At 45.0% G+C, this 15809-nt stretch overlaps 3 protein-coding genes across 3 annotated transcripts; 1 reads left to right on the top strand and 2 right to left on the bottom strand.

Moving 5' to 3' along the window:
• Positions 1 to 8228: 8228 nt before the first annotated feature.
• Positions 8229 to 10132, bottom strand: LOC143898904 (uncharacterized). The gene is made up of 2 exons (XM_077408701.1): positions 9154 to 10132; positions 8229 to 8368 (listed from the first exon to the last, which is right to left on the bottom strand). The coding sequence occupies exons 1-2, from the start codon at positions 10130 to 10132 to the stop codon at positions 8229 to 8231; spliced, it is 1119 nt and encodes a 372-aa protein (XP_077264827.1).
• Positions 10133 to 10799: 667 nt separating this feature from the next.
• LOC143898903 (uncharacterized) lies at positions 10800 to 13597 on the bottom strand. Its single transcript, XM_077408700.1, has 3 exons — positions 11450 to 13597; positions 11077 to 11352; positions 10800 to 10988 (listed from the first exon to the last, which is right to left on the bottom strand). Exons 1-3 carry the CDS (start codon positions 13595 to 13597, stop codon positions 10800 to 10802), a joined length of 2613 nt encoding a protein of 870 aa, XP_077264826.1.
• A 198-nt stretch (positions 13598 to 13795) lies between these two features.
• Positions 13796 to 14373, top strand: LOC143898907 (uncharacterized). Its single transcript, XM_077408702.1, has 2 exons — positions 13796 to 13964; positions 14101 to 14373. Exons 1-2 carry the CDS (start codon positions 13800 to 13802, stop codon positions 14335 to 14337), a joined length of 402 nt encoding a protein of 133 aa, XP_077264828.1. The 5' UTR covers positions 13796 to 13799; the 3' UTR covers positions 14338 to 14373.
• Positions 14374 to 15809: the final 1436 nt, after the last annotated feature.

The following is a 15809-nucleotide window of genomic DNA, read 5'->3' as shown; positions in this document are numbered from 1 at the left end:
AACAACATATTTGGAAATAAAATTACTACTGTTTAGTTTTTTTCAAGATTTTTCGAGATACAAAGATTACGTCTACCACTTGTGCACGGGGCGGTATGAGGCGCTCCCCGGATTTGCGATTGGTCAACAAAATTTCTCGAAGGACCAGAGGGCCCGTGCCCTCGCGAAAGCGAATAAAGCGAAGCAAGCAAGCGAATATCAAAAATGCGAGGCGACTCACCGTGTCGTTGCCCGGCGCCTCCTGGGTGTCGACGTCGTCCTCCCGTTGGCGAGATCTCTGGCGTGCAAGGCGAAAGCATGCAACCGTCCGGTATAGCAAGCGGGCACGGACAGGCAGGTATAGCAAGCAGGCACAGATAGGCAGGATAGTAAGCAGTCACAGATAGGCAGGATATCAAGCAATTAGGCCTTCGTGGTCTGCGATAGGCGACCGAGCACTCCGAGTTTGCACATGCAAAAACGGTAACGTGTGAGCTTCACGACGTTCGACTGGTGAGTGCCTCTCTTCGGCGTTTTCCGGCTCGCGCACCTGCGAAGTACGGCGCGAGCGAGTACCGAATTCTTCTCATAATTGGGGATGCCACCCGTGGGCGGGCAGCACGAGTCGGGTGAGTCGCGCGGATATCGACAAGTGTACTAATCGCGATCCACCGACGTTTCGCTAATAGGCGCGATAATTTAACCCGGTATAATTAATCAATGTGAAACGACAACACGAAATCAATCTTATAATTAACTACTATTTACACTATGATACACGGCGGTGCGCCAAACAACTTGTTACTTCGGTTTTTTCGAGGTAAAGATACTACTGCTTAGGTTTTTTCGAGATTTTTCGAGATACATACAAAGATTACGTCTACCACTTGTTACTTCGGTTTTTTCGAGGTAAAGATACTACTGCTTAGGTTTTTTCGAGATTGTTCGAAATACAAAGATTACGTCTACCACTTGTTACTTAGATTTTTTTTAGGTATAATAGTACCACTGTTTTTTTTTCGAGGTAACAACATATACACTATTATGCGTGTACTTGGCGCCTTTCTTTACCTTTTTTTTAAAAAAGGTAATTTTGTACAGATATATAAAACCAGAAACTTTTTACTTAGAAATTTGAAATCTCTGAGTACAAGATTTTAAGATAAAATTTGTAAGGGGAGGAAGCTACTCGTTAAAATGTATTATATTAGTCAGGATTTATTACTAAATACAGAATCGTGAAAACGAGAGAGACTGGCTCTTTCGGCGGTCGTTGCAGGACTGATCTTGTTTTCCCGTTGCAGGGACGCGCTGCTTTTTAACAAAATAACGTCGAACATAAAACTAACGCTCTTGTCGCGAAGCGGGTACGAAAATATTTACGCGACCGAAGGACGATCGAGTTGCTATGCCGCATTATACTATAGTTCCTACAGTTTCGGCAATCCTGACTCAGAATTGTCCTCGATTTATTCATTGAAAGGATAACGCATACAACAATAATAATTAAACATAGTGTGACGTCTTACAAGCTATTTATCCCTAATGGTCTACTTAACATAGGGTCGCATGTTTTTGGCTTCTTAAACGCCTTGATACTTTTTTTGGGTGTTTTGAAATCCTGAGATATCGGAAACTAAGTATCGGTCATTTCGCAATTCTTTCGCAACAACATATGGCCCTTTGTATTGAGGAACGAGCTTCTTAGAAGTACCGGCAGTACTATCAAAATTACGCAGTAATACATATTCGCCCTCTTTATATACAGTCGGTTTCTTGTGTTTTTTATCAAAGTATTTTTTATTATATTCCTGAGAAGACGCTATCTTTTCGGAAGACCTTGCTCTAATATCTATTAAATCTCTATCTTTAATATTTACGCTCGAATTTTTTCAAGTATTCCTTGATCAGGTCATCTACTGTGCCACGTTGGTCGATTCCAAAAAGCATTTGGCTGGGTGTTTCATTTGTACTTTTGCTTATCGTGTTGTTTAAAGCGTGTTCGATCTGCGGTAACACGTTATACCAAAGTTGATCTTCCTCTTTATTTACAAGCTTGCCCAACATAGGAATCACTACGCGATTAATTCGTTCCACCTGACCATTGCTTTGAGGGGAACCAGTGGCTATCAATATATGCTTAATAACGTGCTTATCAAGAAAACTCTTAAACTCTTGCGAAGTGAAACAAGAGCCCCTATCGGAGACAATAACTCGAGGCTTACTATAGTTGCTAAAATAATCGGATAGTGCTTTAATAGCTTCTTTACTTGCGGTGGTCTTTGTGGCGTACAACTTGACGTATTTTGTGAACGCATCTACAACTAGGAAAATATACTTTTTTGTCGCACACCGTTTATCGATGGGTCCCAAGTGGTCAATGTGCAATACGTCCAGGGGAGTGTTTCCTTTTGGTATCGGATGCAAAATGCCTTCCGTTTTTCCTGAATGTGGAGAATATGCTAAGCATTTCAAACAATTAGAGATATGCGCTCTTACTTTTGCTTTTAAATCAGGACACCAATAAATTTTAAGTATTACCTCCATAGTTTTTTCTACCCCCAGATGCCCCATTTGATCATGATATCTAAACAAGATATTATTTTCCATATTTTGAGGAACGTAAAAGAGCAGATCATTATTCTTTTTACGGTAAACCAATCCATTACGCATCTCGAAGAATGGACTTTCTGATTTCTCTAGTTTTCCTATTAGTTCAATAATATCTTTATATTGCGACTGGCAAACTGATAAGTTATACTCGAACGGATTATCTTCTATGACGCAAATATTAAAGGATCTACTGAGTGCGTCCACGTGCTTCATTCGATTGCCCGGCCTGTGTTCTACTGTATATTCAAAACTTTGCAACTCTAAGGCCCAGCGGGCAATTCTAGGATTAATATCCTTCTTTTGTAACGTCAATTTAAGAGCATTGCAGTCTGTAACGATCTTGAAAGATATACCGACTAAATATATTCTAAATCTTTTCAAAGCATATACTATAGCTAATGTCTCTAGCTCAAAACTGTGATATTTGCTCTCCGTTGGTGTTGTTCGTTTAGAGAAATAGAAAATTGGATGCAATTTACGGTCTGACTTACGCTGTACCAGTACGGCTCCGAAGCCGTGTGAACTAGCATCACAATGTAATTCGGTATAATTATGAGGATCATAAATGGCCAATATCGGCGCTGCTACTAACTTAGATTTTAAAGCCTCAAAAGCATTTAACTCCTTTTCAGTAAAAGTAAACGTAGCATCTTTTTTCAGTATGTCATATAAAGGCTTAGCGATTAATGCAAATCCTTCAACAAATTTGCGAAAGTACGAACACAACCCGAGAAAACATTGCACATTGCGCACACTTTGAGGAACGGGAAATTTTAAAACAGCCTCAATGCCACTATCAGTCGGACTTATGCCCTGTGAAGAGATGGAGTAGCCTAAATACTCTATTTTGGTAAATAAGAATTTACATTTGTCAATTCGCAGATTACATCTATTTTCGATCAATAATCTAAATACGCGTTTTAATACATAGAGATGACGTTCTAACGACTTGGTTGCTATCAAGAAATCATCGAAGTATGCTATTACATCTCCCTCACGGATCAGCTCCTGCAATATATCATTTACAAATTTTTGGAATCTAGTCGGGGCTGTTTTTAATCCAAACGGCACTACAACGAACTCAAATTGGCCGAATGGTGTAACAAATGCAGTATATTTAATGGACTCTTCAGACATGCGAATGTGGAAAAATCCATCTTTTAAGTCTAATACACTAAAATATTCTTTATCTCTAAGAACATTTAATTGATCTTCTATCACTGGAATTGGAGAATTATCTCGTAATATATATTTATTTAAAGTTCAATAATCGATACACATTCGGTACTCTCCGTTTTTTTTACGTACAAGTACAACCGGCGACGCATATTCGGAGTTACTAGGCCTAATGACTCCTTTCGCTAATAATTCGTCCAAAATTTTCCTCAACTGTTCCTTTTCACTATACGATAATCTCCTCGGTGAAAAATGAAAGCTTTTTACATTATCAAACTTTAATGTCAGTTCCGCATTAACCTTGGGCTTTAAAGGACGTTTTGGCAATGAATATTCTTTTTCGAACAATTTTTTAAACTCTAACTGTTTAGCAGGACAAATATCCGGATTAATTACTAACGTTTCACTTACTTTATCTGGCATATCGCTTATATTAATATTAAGAATCTCGTTATCTACATTCAGAATCTCGTCGTTATCTAAATTTTCCGCAACGTTTACAGGAATAGCAATTAAATTAACTTTAGCTCTTTTTAGAATGTCCCGACCGATTATCATAGAGAATGACGTAGTATTATCAGCAACCACGTATACTGACACGTTAGCTTCACTAATTTGATCGTAATGAATATCAATTGTAGTAGTTTTAACTACGTTTAGCTGACTGCCATTAATTCCACAAAATTTATTTCCAACATCAGTCGGCTTAATAAAACAATTGGGAATAATCTTTTCTTTCACAAAACTTATTGGACTCCCAGTATCGATCAACGCATCTACTTTAGTTTCATACTTCGCAATAGAATCACTCAATTTTATCGTAACTACTTTTTGAAATTCATTACTAATCAACGAGGCATCTACGTAATTAACTTGTTCTGATTCACTCTTACCGTTACATTTGCTCATTACATGCCCTTTTTTTCCGCATTTGAAACAGGTACCTTTCTCTCTCTTAGGCGACTTACAGTCCTTAGACATATGTCCAAATTTGCTGCAATTGTAGCACCGTATTTTGACCTGTGACGCACTTGACTCCGTCGACGCATCCTTTCTCTCCGACACCTTCGTATGAGACTGCACGTCCTTCTGCTCCTTGTTCTTCCACTTCAGCTCTCGTTCCGGACGACTTTTCTCCTCCATTAGATTGACATTTTCAAACGCCGTTAGCAGCTCGTCTTTCGAGGCGAACTGTTGAAGTTTTGCTTGATTACGTAACTGCAAACTCGATATACCCTCGATAACGTACTCCAAAATTTCTTCTTCATCCACTGGAACGCGATTAGCAAGTATAATCTTCTCGTGGTAATATGCATTAAACGCTTCTCCCTGCTTCCATTTTCTTTCTTCAAACTGCTTCCGCAGCTTCAATTTACTTTGACGGTGATCGTACATCTTGCGCATTTCAAGAAGTATATCATTCGCGCTGAGCTCGACATGCTCGGGGCGAGAGTGAAACCACTCTAACGCTTTGTCCTTAAAACGCGCTCCTATGAGAATCTTTGCACTGTTGTCATCCAAACGATATGTTGCAATTAATAATCGGGCTTGCTTCTCCCAATTTCGGAACATGCCCTCTTTTCCTTGAAAATCGCTCAGCAATTCACATATTGCTTTCACGCTATGTTTCGATGGCACTTCCGGTCTTGCATCGTTCCGCGGGGCATTACGCAACATCTGGTTCTCTCTCTCCAGCATCCGCATATCTCGCTGCATTAACGCTTGTTCTCGCCGCATGAATTCCATCTTACGCACCACGTCTTCTGGCAGAGTCCCGCCGCGGTTCGCGCGTCGATCTCTCTCCGACCGCTCACTCGCATGCTCGATATCACTTATCGACGTATGCTCCGCCTCTCGTCGTCGATCTCCTGCCGTGTCCTCGTGCTGCTCGCTTTCATCTTGATTCTGTACCACACCGATCGCTCTTAATTCGTTAATCCAGTCGTTATCTGGCTCTGCCGCTTGCAATCGGGCTATCAACTCCGCCTTGCTGCCCGATGTCGGCAACTGCCGTTCTTGCAGCAACTCTTTGAGCTGGAGCACTTTACACTGGTATACGGCCATCACGTTTCCGATAACGATACGGAAGCTCGGAACACTGAAGGACACCTCACCGATACAGTTCCGCGATTGAAATTACCCGGAAGTTTATCACGGCGGTTCACTGCGTCAACACTCGAATACCGAACCTCGATCCCACTTCTGAATTTGTAAGGGGAGGAAGCCACTCGTTAAAATGTATTATATTAGTCAGGATTTATTACTGAATACAGAATCGTGAAAACGAGAGAGACTGGCTCTTTCGGCGGTCGTTGCAGGACTGAGCCTGTTTTCCCGTTGCCGGGACGCGCTGCTTTTTAACAAAATAACGTCGAACATAAAACTAACGCTCTTGTCGCGAAGCGGGCACGAAAATATTTACGCGACCGAAGGACGATCGAGTTGCTAAGCCCGCATTACACTATAGTTCCTACAAATTGTAAACTTGAACTCGTTTTTAAGACAATGAAAGAAAAGACAGCAATAATAGCAATGTTATTGCTTATAACAATAATAAAATGTATTTAAATATATTTATTAAAAGAACTAAATTTCTAATGACAATAATTTTTAGAAGATAATTTTTTCAAAATTAGAGGAACAAAAATGTATATTTCAAATTCTTTCTTACGAATTATTTAAACGTACCTCTACGCTATATATTTGTTGAAATAAGTGAAGGTGTAACTTACTATTTGAATCGAAATATTGAAATTGTGTGCCGATTAGAATACAACTTTTAGAACAATTAGCTATGGTTAACACATGCTTACCACGATGTGGCTTTGGAAAACTCTTCAATACAAGGTTTAAGGAGAACAGTCTAACTGTCCTGGGAAATCTCTGAGAACTGACAAGTCTAACGTATCATAATAAGTATGTATCAATATATGTAAACAAGATATCTAACTAGATAGCTAAATGTGTAGGTAAGAACGAGAATACATAACAGTCTTGAAAGTAGTTCTTGTTCTGATCAAAATACTGCGCGGTATTCTTTTGTTAGTCAGATAAGAGAGATAGAGAAAGAGAGAGAGAAAGAGAGAGAGAGAGAGAGAGAGAGAGAGAGAAAGAGAGATTTATTATGTTAAAATATAAGATGTTTAAATGTTCTATTTTTGCAAATATAGAAGTATCAAAAATGTAAAAACAATAAAAACGTTGAACATAATTATATTTGTAATAAAATTTTAAAGTGATTTGGAAATATAATCAAAACTGAAATTTTGTGTGGTTAATGTGGATAGTGAAATCGAAAGTCCATTAAATTTACGATTCTCGACGTTTGTCAATAGTTTGACATTATAGGCTGCGTTTCAAAATTCATTGTACTAAACTGCCAGTACTGAAAATCTATAACACATGTGACGTAAACTATAGATTTTCAGTAATTGCAGTAAATATCAAAATACAGCCTTAATATATCGGTGCTATATATCTTTTCTTCATATGAAAATCACAACTTCGGTGCGTAATCAATTGTTTGATTTTTCTTTTAAAAAATACGAATTTTTGTTTTAAGTGTTTGTAAGGACATATCTCTCAGAAAAACGACTACATGGAACGCAGAATTCTTTGCTAGTTTTAACTTATATAAAAAAGGAAAATATAAATATATTACAGTAATCGAGAGAAATGTATAGATAAAGAGTGAATCTTGTTGATGACAATCGAGAAAAACAAATTTTGATATGAAAGTAATATGCATTTAATTGATTATAAATTAATGTGCTTCAATGACAGAATAACTGCTTTGAGGTGAAAATTATTTCTAGCAACTCACCTTATACAGCAAAATTATGTTCCTAATTATAAGTTATAAGCAATGCGACAATTACCTGTGCACTAGGGTGTGTCATTTTGGGGCAACTTTTTTTTCATTTTACGAATAGCATATATACTTCCAGGAAGGTAAAATAAGATACTTGTTAAAATTTTAGCCTTTAATATTAATATTAACAGGTCGCTTATCGTAATTTTCTTATTTTTTATTTAGTAAAATAAAAAAAAATTTTATAATTATCTAACAAACAGTAATACAGCATTGCGCCACATAGATTTTCTGTAGTAAATTTACCGCTCTACAAAAAAGATCTCATCATTTTTTCATAAATTCAACTGTTCAAAAGATATTCAAAGTTAAAGTTTGATAAATTTTATAAAACTTGTTTTTGCTTCTTATATAAATTTTGTATCATATTGACTATAAAAAATTATAAAATAATCAATACACATTTTTGTAGAAAATTGTACGATCTACAAAGAAGGTCTCTTGTATTTTTTCCATAAATATAACTATTTATGTAAATATTTATCGTGAGCGGACCTGGAACACATCGCATAGGTTCTGGTTCCCATTCACCATTCGCTTTACATCTCACGTTTTCGTTCCTTGTCCGGACAGTAGATGTTGATTAGTTTTAGGTCGATAACTGTTTGCACATGACAATGTTGCTCTTGTTCTTGGTGGAACTGCATGGATATTTGCATGAAATCCATTCATCGTTGTACCGACATTCAGATTGTACTGATGGTGCAGCTAAACCTTTGCAGAGTATTGCTATCAAACAAACGTTGTTAAAATAAAATAACAGAGACGAAAATGGTCACTTTCCTCCCTAATAAGGCGGAAAGAACCCGACGGGGTCGTCACCTGTTTTCGAGTGCTTTGTGTATAGCATGGATCGTTCCTTTGTTCTAGCATTGTTGTGTGACTTTATTATTGATAACAAAGTTAAAGTTTCTGGAAAGTTGATCCCGAAAGATCCATGCTATACCGAATATTTCCGTGACAATTCTTGAACGGCATTTCACGCGAATATTACTTTACTGAATTTACTGCAGGCATGCATGTGCAGACATGCAGCCGAACGCGACTTCGTCGCGATGCTAAAGTTTGCGATCTCAAACATCCCGCCCGCATCGTCATGCTTGACGAAACAGGACGGTGTGTTCGATGGCTCGCTAGATGAGGCGCCTGACGTCGCGGTCGACAGAATCGATATGCGATCGATTTCACTGAACGCGATTTCAGCGCGTGGTGCAGGCGAGCGCCAGCGGCGTGGCGCGCCTGCGCAGTGTTATAACGTGCGACGATCCCGAGCAAGACACATAAATATTCGCGATACATGCGTAACGCGAGTTCGTGGTATGTGAAAGTGATGCGCAAAAGTAATTTTACGACGTGAACTGTGAATAGTGGCAGAAGGCCAACGAAGATAATTAAACATTTGCGGAGGGCCGACAAAGACAATTGAGCATGGGCTGAGGGCCGATAACAACGATTAAACATAGGCTGAGGGCCGAGACCGACAATCAAACAATCGTGAATGTCGAGTGGCTCACGCATCCGTCGCGTCGGCGGCGGCTGGTCCTTGATCCAGGGAAGTAGCACGAGCTTGCACAGCGGGCGCACGAGCTCTGAGGTGGCTGTCCGAATCTTTACAACGCGGACCACGCCGTCGTCCCCTGGGTGCAGTCTCACGATCCGGGCGAGAGGCCATCGACTCGGCGGAGTGTTCTCGGAGCGTACGAGGCACAAGGCTCCCACGTCCGGGACGTCCTCGGTTTTGTGCCACTTCGGCCGGGCTGTCATCCCGTGGATATATTCCCGTGACCATCGAGACCAGAAGTGATCGCGCATTTTCTGAATGTGCTGCCACCGGGATAGCGTGCCGTCGGCAGTCTCTTCGAGTAAAGGCTCGGGCACGGCCAGCAGCGGGGAGCCGATCAGGAAATGCTCCGGAGTGAGTGCGGAAATATCGTCCGGGTCGTCAGATAAAGCCTGCAGCGGTCGTGAATTCAGGCAGGCTTCGACTTGTGCGAGGAACGTGGACATTTCCTCGAACGTGAGTGTGCTCTCTCCGATCACTCGTCGCAGGTGATGTTTCGTGGATTTCACCGCTGCCTCCCAAAGTCCGCCGAAGTGTGGTGCGGCAGGCGGATTAAAGTGCCATTTCACACCTTCGAAGGTGACAGAATAAGCGATGCGACGGCCGTCGGCGGATGACGCGCGGAACATGTCTTGGAGAACTCGGTCAGCCCCGACGAAATTGGTGCCGCAGTCCAAGTAAATCTCCTTGCAGAGGCCTCGACGTGCTGTGAAGCGACGGAATGCAGCTAGAAATGCATCCGTCGTATAGTCGGAGACCCCGTCGAGATGCACTGCCTTGGAGCTGAGGTAGACGAACACGGCGATGAAGGCCTTGTGGGCCTTGTGCCCTCGTCCCCGGCTCGTGCGGATGAGAATGGGGCCGGCGTAGTCCAAGCCGGTCCGGAGGAACGGGCGCGCTGGTGTGACTCGTCCTCGAGGAAGATTTCCCATGGGCGGCTGCGGTGTGGCCGCTCACCATCGCGTGCACGTGACGCACCGATGCAGCATCTGTTTGACCACGGTCCGACCTCGAGGGATCCAGAATCAAAGGCGGAGGAGCCCGAGAGTGAGCTGCACTCCCCCGTGCAGCGTTCGACGGTGGCAGGAGTCGATCAGTAATCGAGTGAGCCATAAAGATGGTGGGACGATCATTGGGTGCTTCTCATCGTGAGGTAGCGGAGCGTGCTTCAGGCGTCCTCCTGCTCGTAACACGCCGTGGTCGTCCAGGAATGGATTTAAGTGCACCAGTGAGCTCCTCAGTGGTACAGTGCGGTTGAAGGCGACTGCGGTGACTTCGGCAGCGTAGTGCAACCCTTGCACCACGCGGAGCCACAGAAACAGTGCCTCATCTATCTCGTCAGGTTGAAGCGTGAGCGTCGTGCGGGCGACGGAGTGTCGCCATCGAGAGCACCAAGCCGTGACTCTCAGTAGCCGGTGCAGGGATGAGAACCTGAGTAGCATGTCAGGCTCGACTTCAACCTTCTCAGTGGCTGCTTGCACCACGACTCGCTGTTCGGGCATCTGGTCTGCGGGTAGTTTGGAGTCCTCGTTCGGCCAGTGAGAGGGGTCCTCCTGGAGACAGGCTGGACCCGTCCACCACAAGGGATGGTGCAGTAGCTCACTTGGTGCGATCCCCCTCGAGGCGCAGTCGGCTGGATTGTCCCGCCCTGGGACGTGTCGCCATTGAGCGCCGGAATCTGCGTCTGGATGTGAGCCACGCGGTTTGCGACGAAGGTCTTCCAGCGGGAAGAGTGCCCTCGGATCCACTGCAGTGTGGTTTTAGAGTCTGACCAGAGGAAGACAGGTACTGTGGACAGACTTAAAGTGTTGCGATAGTGCTTTGCGAGATTCGAAAGTGACGCGGCGGCACACAGTTCGAGGCGCGCCAGTGTCACTTGCTTCACCGGTGCCACTTTGCTCTTGGCGGCCAGGATGTGTACAGCCTGGAAGTTGTCTGAGGAGACGCGGAGGTACACGACTGCGGCATATCCTCGTTCGGATGCGTCGGCGAAGCCGTGTATTTCCAAGTACTGGTTCTCGGTGCCAGTGCCGAGCCAGCGATTCACGCGGAGGCCTTCGAGCAAAGGGAGTTCCTTGAAGAGGAGCTCCCAGCGGTGAGCGTCGGCGGAAGGGAGCGGAGTATCCCAATCCAGCTGCTGCAGCCATGCAGACTGAATTAATATCTTGGCGCGGATTATGACCGGAGCGAGCCATCCCAGTGGGTCGAAGAGACGTGCGGTTTCCGCGAGGACGTGTCGTTTCGTGTACTGAGTTATCGTGCGCGCTCGGGTACCAAAGGAGACCTAACGTGGTCTGACTTTCGTTCTGCCAAGAGTGCGGTTCTTGAAACAGACGGTGTTCCCGGGGAATGCCTTCTAAAGCTTCCTCGCAATTGGACGACCACTTCCGAAGCGGAAACCCGCCCGCCATGCAAAGTTCGCGAAGTTCAGTTTGCAACGCGATCGCGCCGGGTATTGTGTCCGTCCCTGTCTGGACGTCGTCGACGTAACGGTCCTCGAGCAGTGCGACGGCGCCCTGCGGATATCGCGTTTTTTCGTCGTTAGCTAACTGAATAAGTGACCGGATCGCGAGAAACGGTGAACACGCGAGGCCGTACGTCACCGTGTTCAGGAGTAGTTCGCGCAGTAGCTCGGTCACCTTTCGTCTCCATAGGATTTGCTGGAATCCGCGGTCTTCAGGGTGCACCAGGATTTGGCGATACATCTGTTTGATGTCCGACACGAGTGCTACGCGGTACCGGCGCCAACGCGAGATTACGTCGGCGAGCGCGGGCAAGAGATTAGCTCCAACGTGTAAGTGAGCGTTCAACGATTCACCGGACCTCGTGCGTTGCGACCCGTTGAACACCACTTTGAGCTTGGTGGTGGAGCTGGCCTCCTTGAATACTCCGTGGTGTGGTAAGTAGCACTTCCCGGTGGTGTTGTCTTCGGTGGTGCTCACCTCCGTCATATGTTGCAGGTCTTTATACTCTTGCATGAAGGCTCGGTAGAGCTCACCTAACCGCGAGTCCTGGTCGCATCGTCGCTCCATGGTGGACAGCAGGCGCTCCGCCGGCTTGCGAGTCTCAACCAGGCTCGTTGGAATTTTCCGGAACGGGAGTCTCACGACGTACCGTCCGGTGGCCGTACGTTCGTGGGTGCGCACGAAGATCTCCTCGCATTCTTCCTCTTCGGGCGTGAGAGCGGCGGGAGCGGAGACGTCGGTTTCCTGCTCCCAGAAGCGGCGCACTAGATCGACTAGCTCGTGGTCGGCAGTGCATTGAAGTGAACTGCGGTGCCCTTCTGTTGCACCACAGCCCCCCGAGAGGATCCAACCGAGGGCCGTCTTCTGCGCTATGGGCGCTTCAGGCCCGCCTTTGCGGATACCGTCCTCGAAGATGATGAAGCAGACTTCCGCTCCGAGGAGTATCTCGACTGGATCGTTATCCAGGAACTGCGGGTCGGCCAGAGGAAGTCCCTGAATGTGTGGCCACGCTGGAGCGCGCCTCGTAGTCGAGCCCTGATACAGCGAAAGACGCGGCAGAACAAACGCGACGGCGGAGATTGTGGACCCGGTCGTGATGGAGGTGATGCTCATCGTCACCTTCCCGCGGGTCGATCCCGATTTTGAGCTGCCGATCCCGAAGATTGACACGGCGGAGTACGATCGTTTAAGGCGGAGCTGCTGAGCCAGAGATTCGGAGATAATCGATACTTCAAATCCCTGATCGATTAGAGCTCTCACGGCGTGAGGATCTCCAAGGCGGTCGGCGACCATCACCCGCGCGGTTGCCAGAAGAACGGCCTTGCTATCTTCGTCTTGACGCACTGCGGATAGTGCGCTGACTTCTGCGGGAGTCAGCTCCACGGGTTTCGGTGCGGGGACTTGAGCCTCGTGGAGCATTGTGTGGTGCCTAGATTTGCACGTCAGGCACGTTTTTGACGATTGGCACTTTGCGATCATGTGATTACCGAGGCAGTTGTAGCACAGCCGATTAGTCTCGACGAAGAATTTACGCTCGTTGGCCGGCTTGGCCTTGAAATTGTTGCACGTCATTAGGGTGTGCTTTCCCTTGCACAACGCGCACTGTGGATCGAAGCTACGTTTCGCGGCGTGAGTTTTTGCGGATCGTGTCTCTGTGGCTTTCGACGCGGGTTTCGGTTTCGCGGCATTAAGTGTTAGTATGCGCTTGGTCATAAAGTCTGTGAGTGCCGTGTGATCCGGTGGATTGATGGAGTCGCAGATGGAGGACTCCCACTCGAGACGCGTACGCGGATCAAAGAGCTCAACTACGAGGTGGTTGAAGAGGTCCATCCCGTGGGACTCGATAGGCCGGCCGATGCTCTCCTGCGCGTTAACAGCGGCCGTCGCGGCGTTGGAAATTTGGCTAAGTTCATCGGCGGTATCTCCCTTCATCTTTGCGATGGCGGTGAACGTTGCAAAGTTGGAGCGTATCAACTCCCTTTTGTTTTCGTAATGCTTGTCTAAGATCGCCCATGCGCGTTCGTAATTATCTCCGGTTACGTTTAATGATCGAATTAATTTTTCAGCTGTGCCTTTCACGCACGACCGAAAATAATGGAAGCGCTCGACGTTTAAGATGGCGAAGTTTTTGCCGATGACCGACTGGAAGAGGTCACGAAACGACGGCCAGTCTTCGTACGCGCCTGAGAAATCGCGCAGCGTAATGCGGGGCAACGAGGTCTTAGGAGAGTGTTCGTTGTTCTGCACCGGCCCAGCTGGCACTCTGGGCATCGCGGGTTTCAGTTTGTTCGCGAGACCGGTAAGTAGACTATGCTGATGCACGTAAGTGTTCTCAACAGTGTCGACAAAATCTGTTTTTGCGTACTCACTCTCGTTGTAGAGTTGCCCGTAACATGCCGAATGAGGTCATGGTTTGACTCGAATTTTGCCCACAGGTCGTCGAGAATGCGAATGCGGGTGCTCACAGCGTCGAGGGTGAGCTTATCTGCACCCAGCTTCCGGAGGTTGTCCATGGAACGGGAGATGCGGCCGTGGATGTCGTGCTGGCTGCTCAGCAAGGCGCTCTGGTCCATGCTCAATGCTGCGGTCGTTCTTTGCGGAAGCACTCCCGAATTCGCGGGTGCCGGTATGATCCGGCTCGAAGGACCAAAATGTTCGAGAGCGCTCGGTAGCGCGAGATAGCGCGCGGTAGAGGACGACCACAAAGGAAACGGAGAGGAACAGCAAGTACAGAAATACAAAGTTTAATGTTCAATATATGTACAGTTATTTACACAAGTTTCCTTTTCAGGCAAAATACCGTGAGCGCGCACAGAGTTTAGCTCGGCGAAAGCGGCGATATAGCAATTAAGCTAACGAAAAGCGGTGATGAGCGGTAAAGCAAGGCGGTTGTATAAAGATACTAGCGGTGATCTGCGAGCGAAATCGAAATCGCGGCGCAGCGGCGGTCCTTTTAACTCCTCCGAGGCGAAACTCCCTCCCTGCAGATTTCTCAGAATTTCGGGAGGGTGATTGGCCGTCGGAGTCTCGCGTCATGGAGCTGACGTCACCGTTTGCGTGGTGACCCGACGGGTCGTCACCTGTTTTCGAGTGCTTTGTGTATAGCATGGATCGTTCCTTTGTTCTAGCATTGTTGTGTGACTTTATTATTGATAACAAAGTTAAAGTTTCTGGAAAGTTGATCCCGAAAGATCCATGCTATACCGAATATTTCCGTGACAATTCTTGAACGGCATTTCACGCGAATATTACTTTACTGAATTTACTGCAGGCATGCATGTGCAGACATGCAGCCGAACGCGACTTCGTCGCGATGCTAAAGTTTGCGATCTCAAACATACTAAAAATCTATAGTTTACGTCACATGTGTTATAGATTTTCAGTACTGGCAGTTTAGTACAATGAATTTTGAAACGCAGCCTATAATGTCAAATTATTGACAAACGTCGAGAGTCGTAAATTTAATGGACTTTCGATTTCACTATCCACATTAACCACACAAAATTTCAGTTTTGATTATATTTCCAAATCACTTTAAAATTTTATTACAAATATAATTATGTTCAACGTTTTTATTGTTTTTACATTTTTGATACTTCTATATTTGCAAAAATAGAACATTTAAACATCTTATATTTTAACATAATAAATCTCTCTCTCTCTCTCTCTCTCTCTCTCTCTCTTTCTTATCTGACTAACAAAAGAATACCGCGCAGTACTTTGATCAGAACGAGAACTACTTTCAAGACTGTTATGTATTCTCGTTCTTACCTACACATTTAGCTATCTAGCTAGATATCTTGTTTACATATATTGATACATACTTATTATGATACGTTAGACTTGTCAGTTCTCAGAGATTTCCCAGGACAGTTAGACTGTTCTCCTTAAACCTCGTATTGAAGAATTTTCCAAAGCCACATCGTGGTAAGCATGTGTTAACCATATAGCTAATTGTTCTAAAAGTTGTATTCTAATCGGCACACAATTTCAATATTTCGATTCAGATAGTAAGTTACACCTTCACTTATTTCAACAAATATATAGCGTAGAGGTACGTTTAAATAATTTGTAAGAAGGAATTCAAAATATACTGTTGCGCCCGTGCGAATCTGTCCGAGACGCCCGGTATGCGCCCGTGCTA

The sequence above is a fragment of the Temnothorax americanus genome, unplaced genomic scaffold (assembly GCF_048541705.1).
Source record: "Temnothorax americanus isolate GAGA-0224 unplaced genomic scaffold, ASM4854170v1 Scaffold247, whole genome shotgun sequence".
Lineage (NCBI taxonomy): Eukaryota > Metazoa > Arthropoda > Insecta > Hymenoptera > Formicidae > Temnothorax > Temnothorax americanus.
The sequence above is the reverse complement of the archived record's forward strand: the minus strand, read 5'-3'. Positions and strand labels throughout refer to the sequence as shown.

Excerpts from the sequence above, each read along its gene's own strand:
- LOC143898904 (XM_077408701.1), bottom strand. The coding sequence starts at position 10,132 with ATGGGAAATCTTCCTCGAGGACGAGTCACACCAGCGCGCCCGTTCCTC. Across the intron at positions 8,369-9,153 it reads GCCGCCGACGCGACGGATGC|CAATACTCTGCAAAGGTTTA; the intron begins GTGAGCCACTCG and ends TTTGTTTGATAG.
- LOC143898903 (XM_077408700.1), bottom strand. The coding sequence starts at position 13,597 with ATGAAGGGAGATACCGCCGATGAACTTAGCCAAATTTCCAACGCCGCG. Across the intron at positions 11,353-11,449 it reads CGAGCGCGCACGATAACTCA|TCTGCATGGCTGCAGCAGCT; the intron begins GTACACGAAACG and ends ATATTAATTCAG. Across the intron at positions 10,989-11,076 it reads AAGTGGCACCGGTGAAGCAA|TACCTGTCTTCCTCTGGTCA; the intron begins GTGACACTGGCG and ends GTCTGTCCACAG.
- LOC143898907 (XM_077408702.1), top strand. The coding sequence starts at position 13,800 with ATGACCGACTGGAAGAGGTCACGAAACGACGGCCAGTCTTCGTACGCG. Across the intron at positions 13,965-14,100 it reads TCAGTTTGTTCGCGAGACCG|GTCGTCGAGAATGCGAATGC; the intron begins GTAAGTAGACTA and ends TTTTGCCCACAG.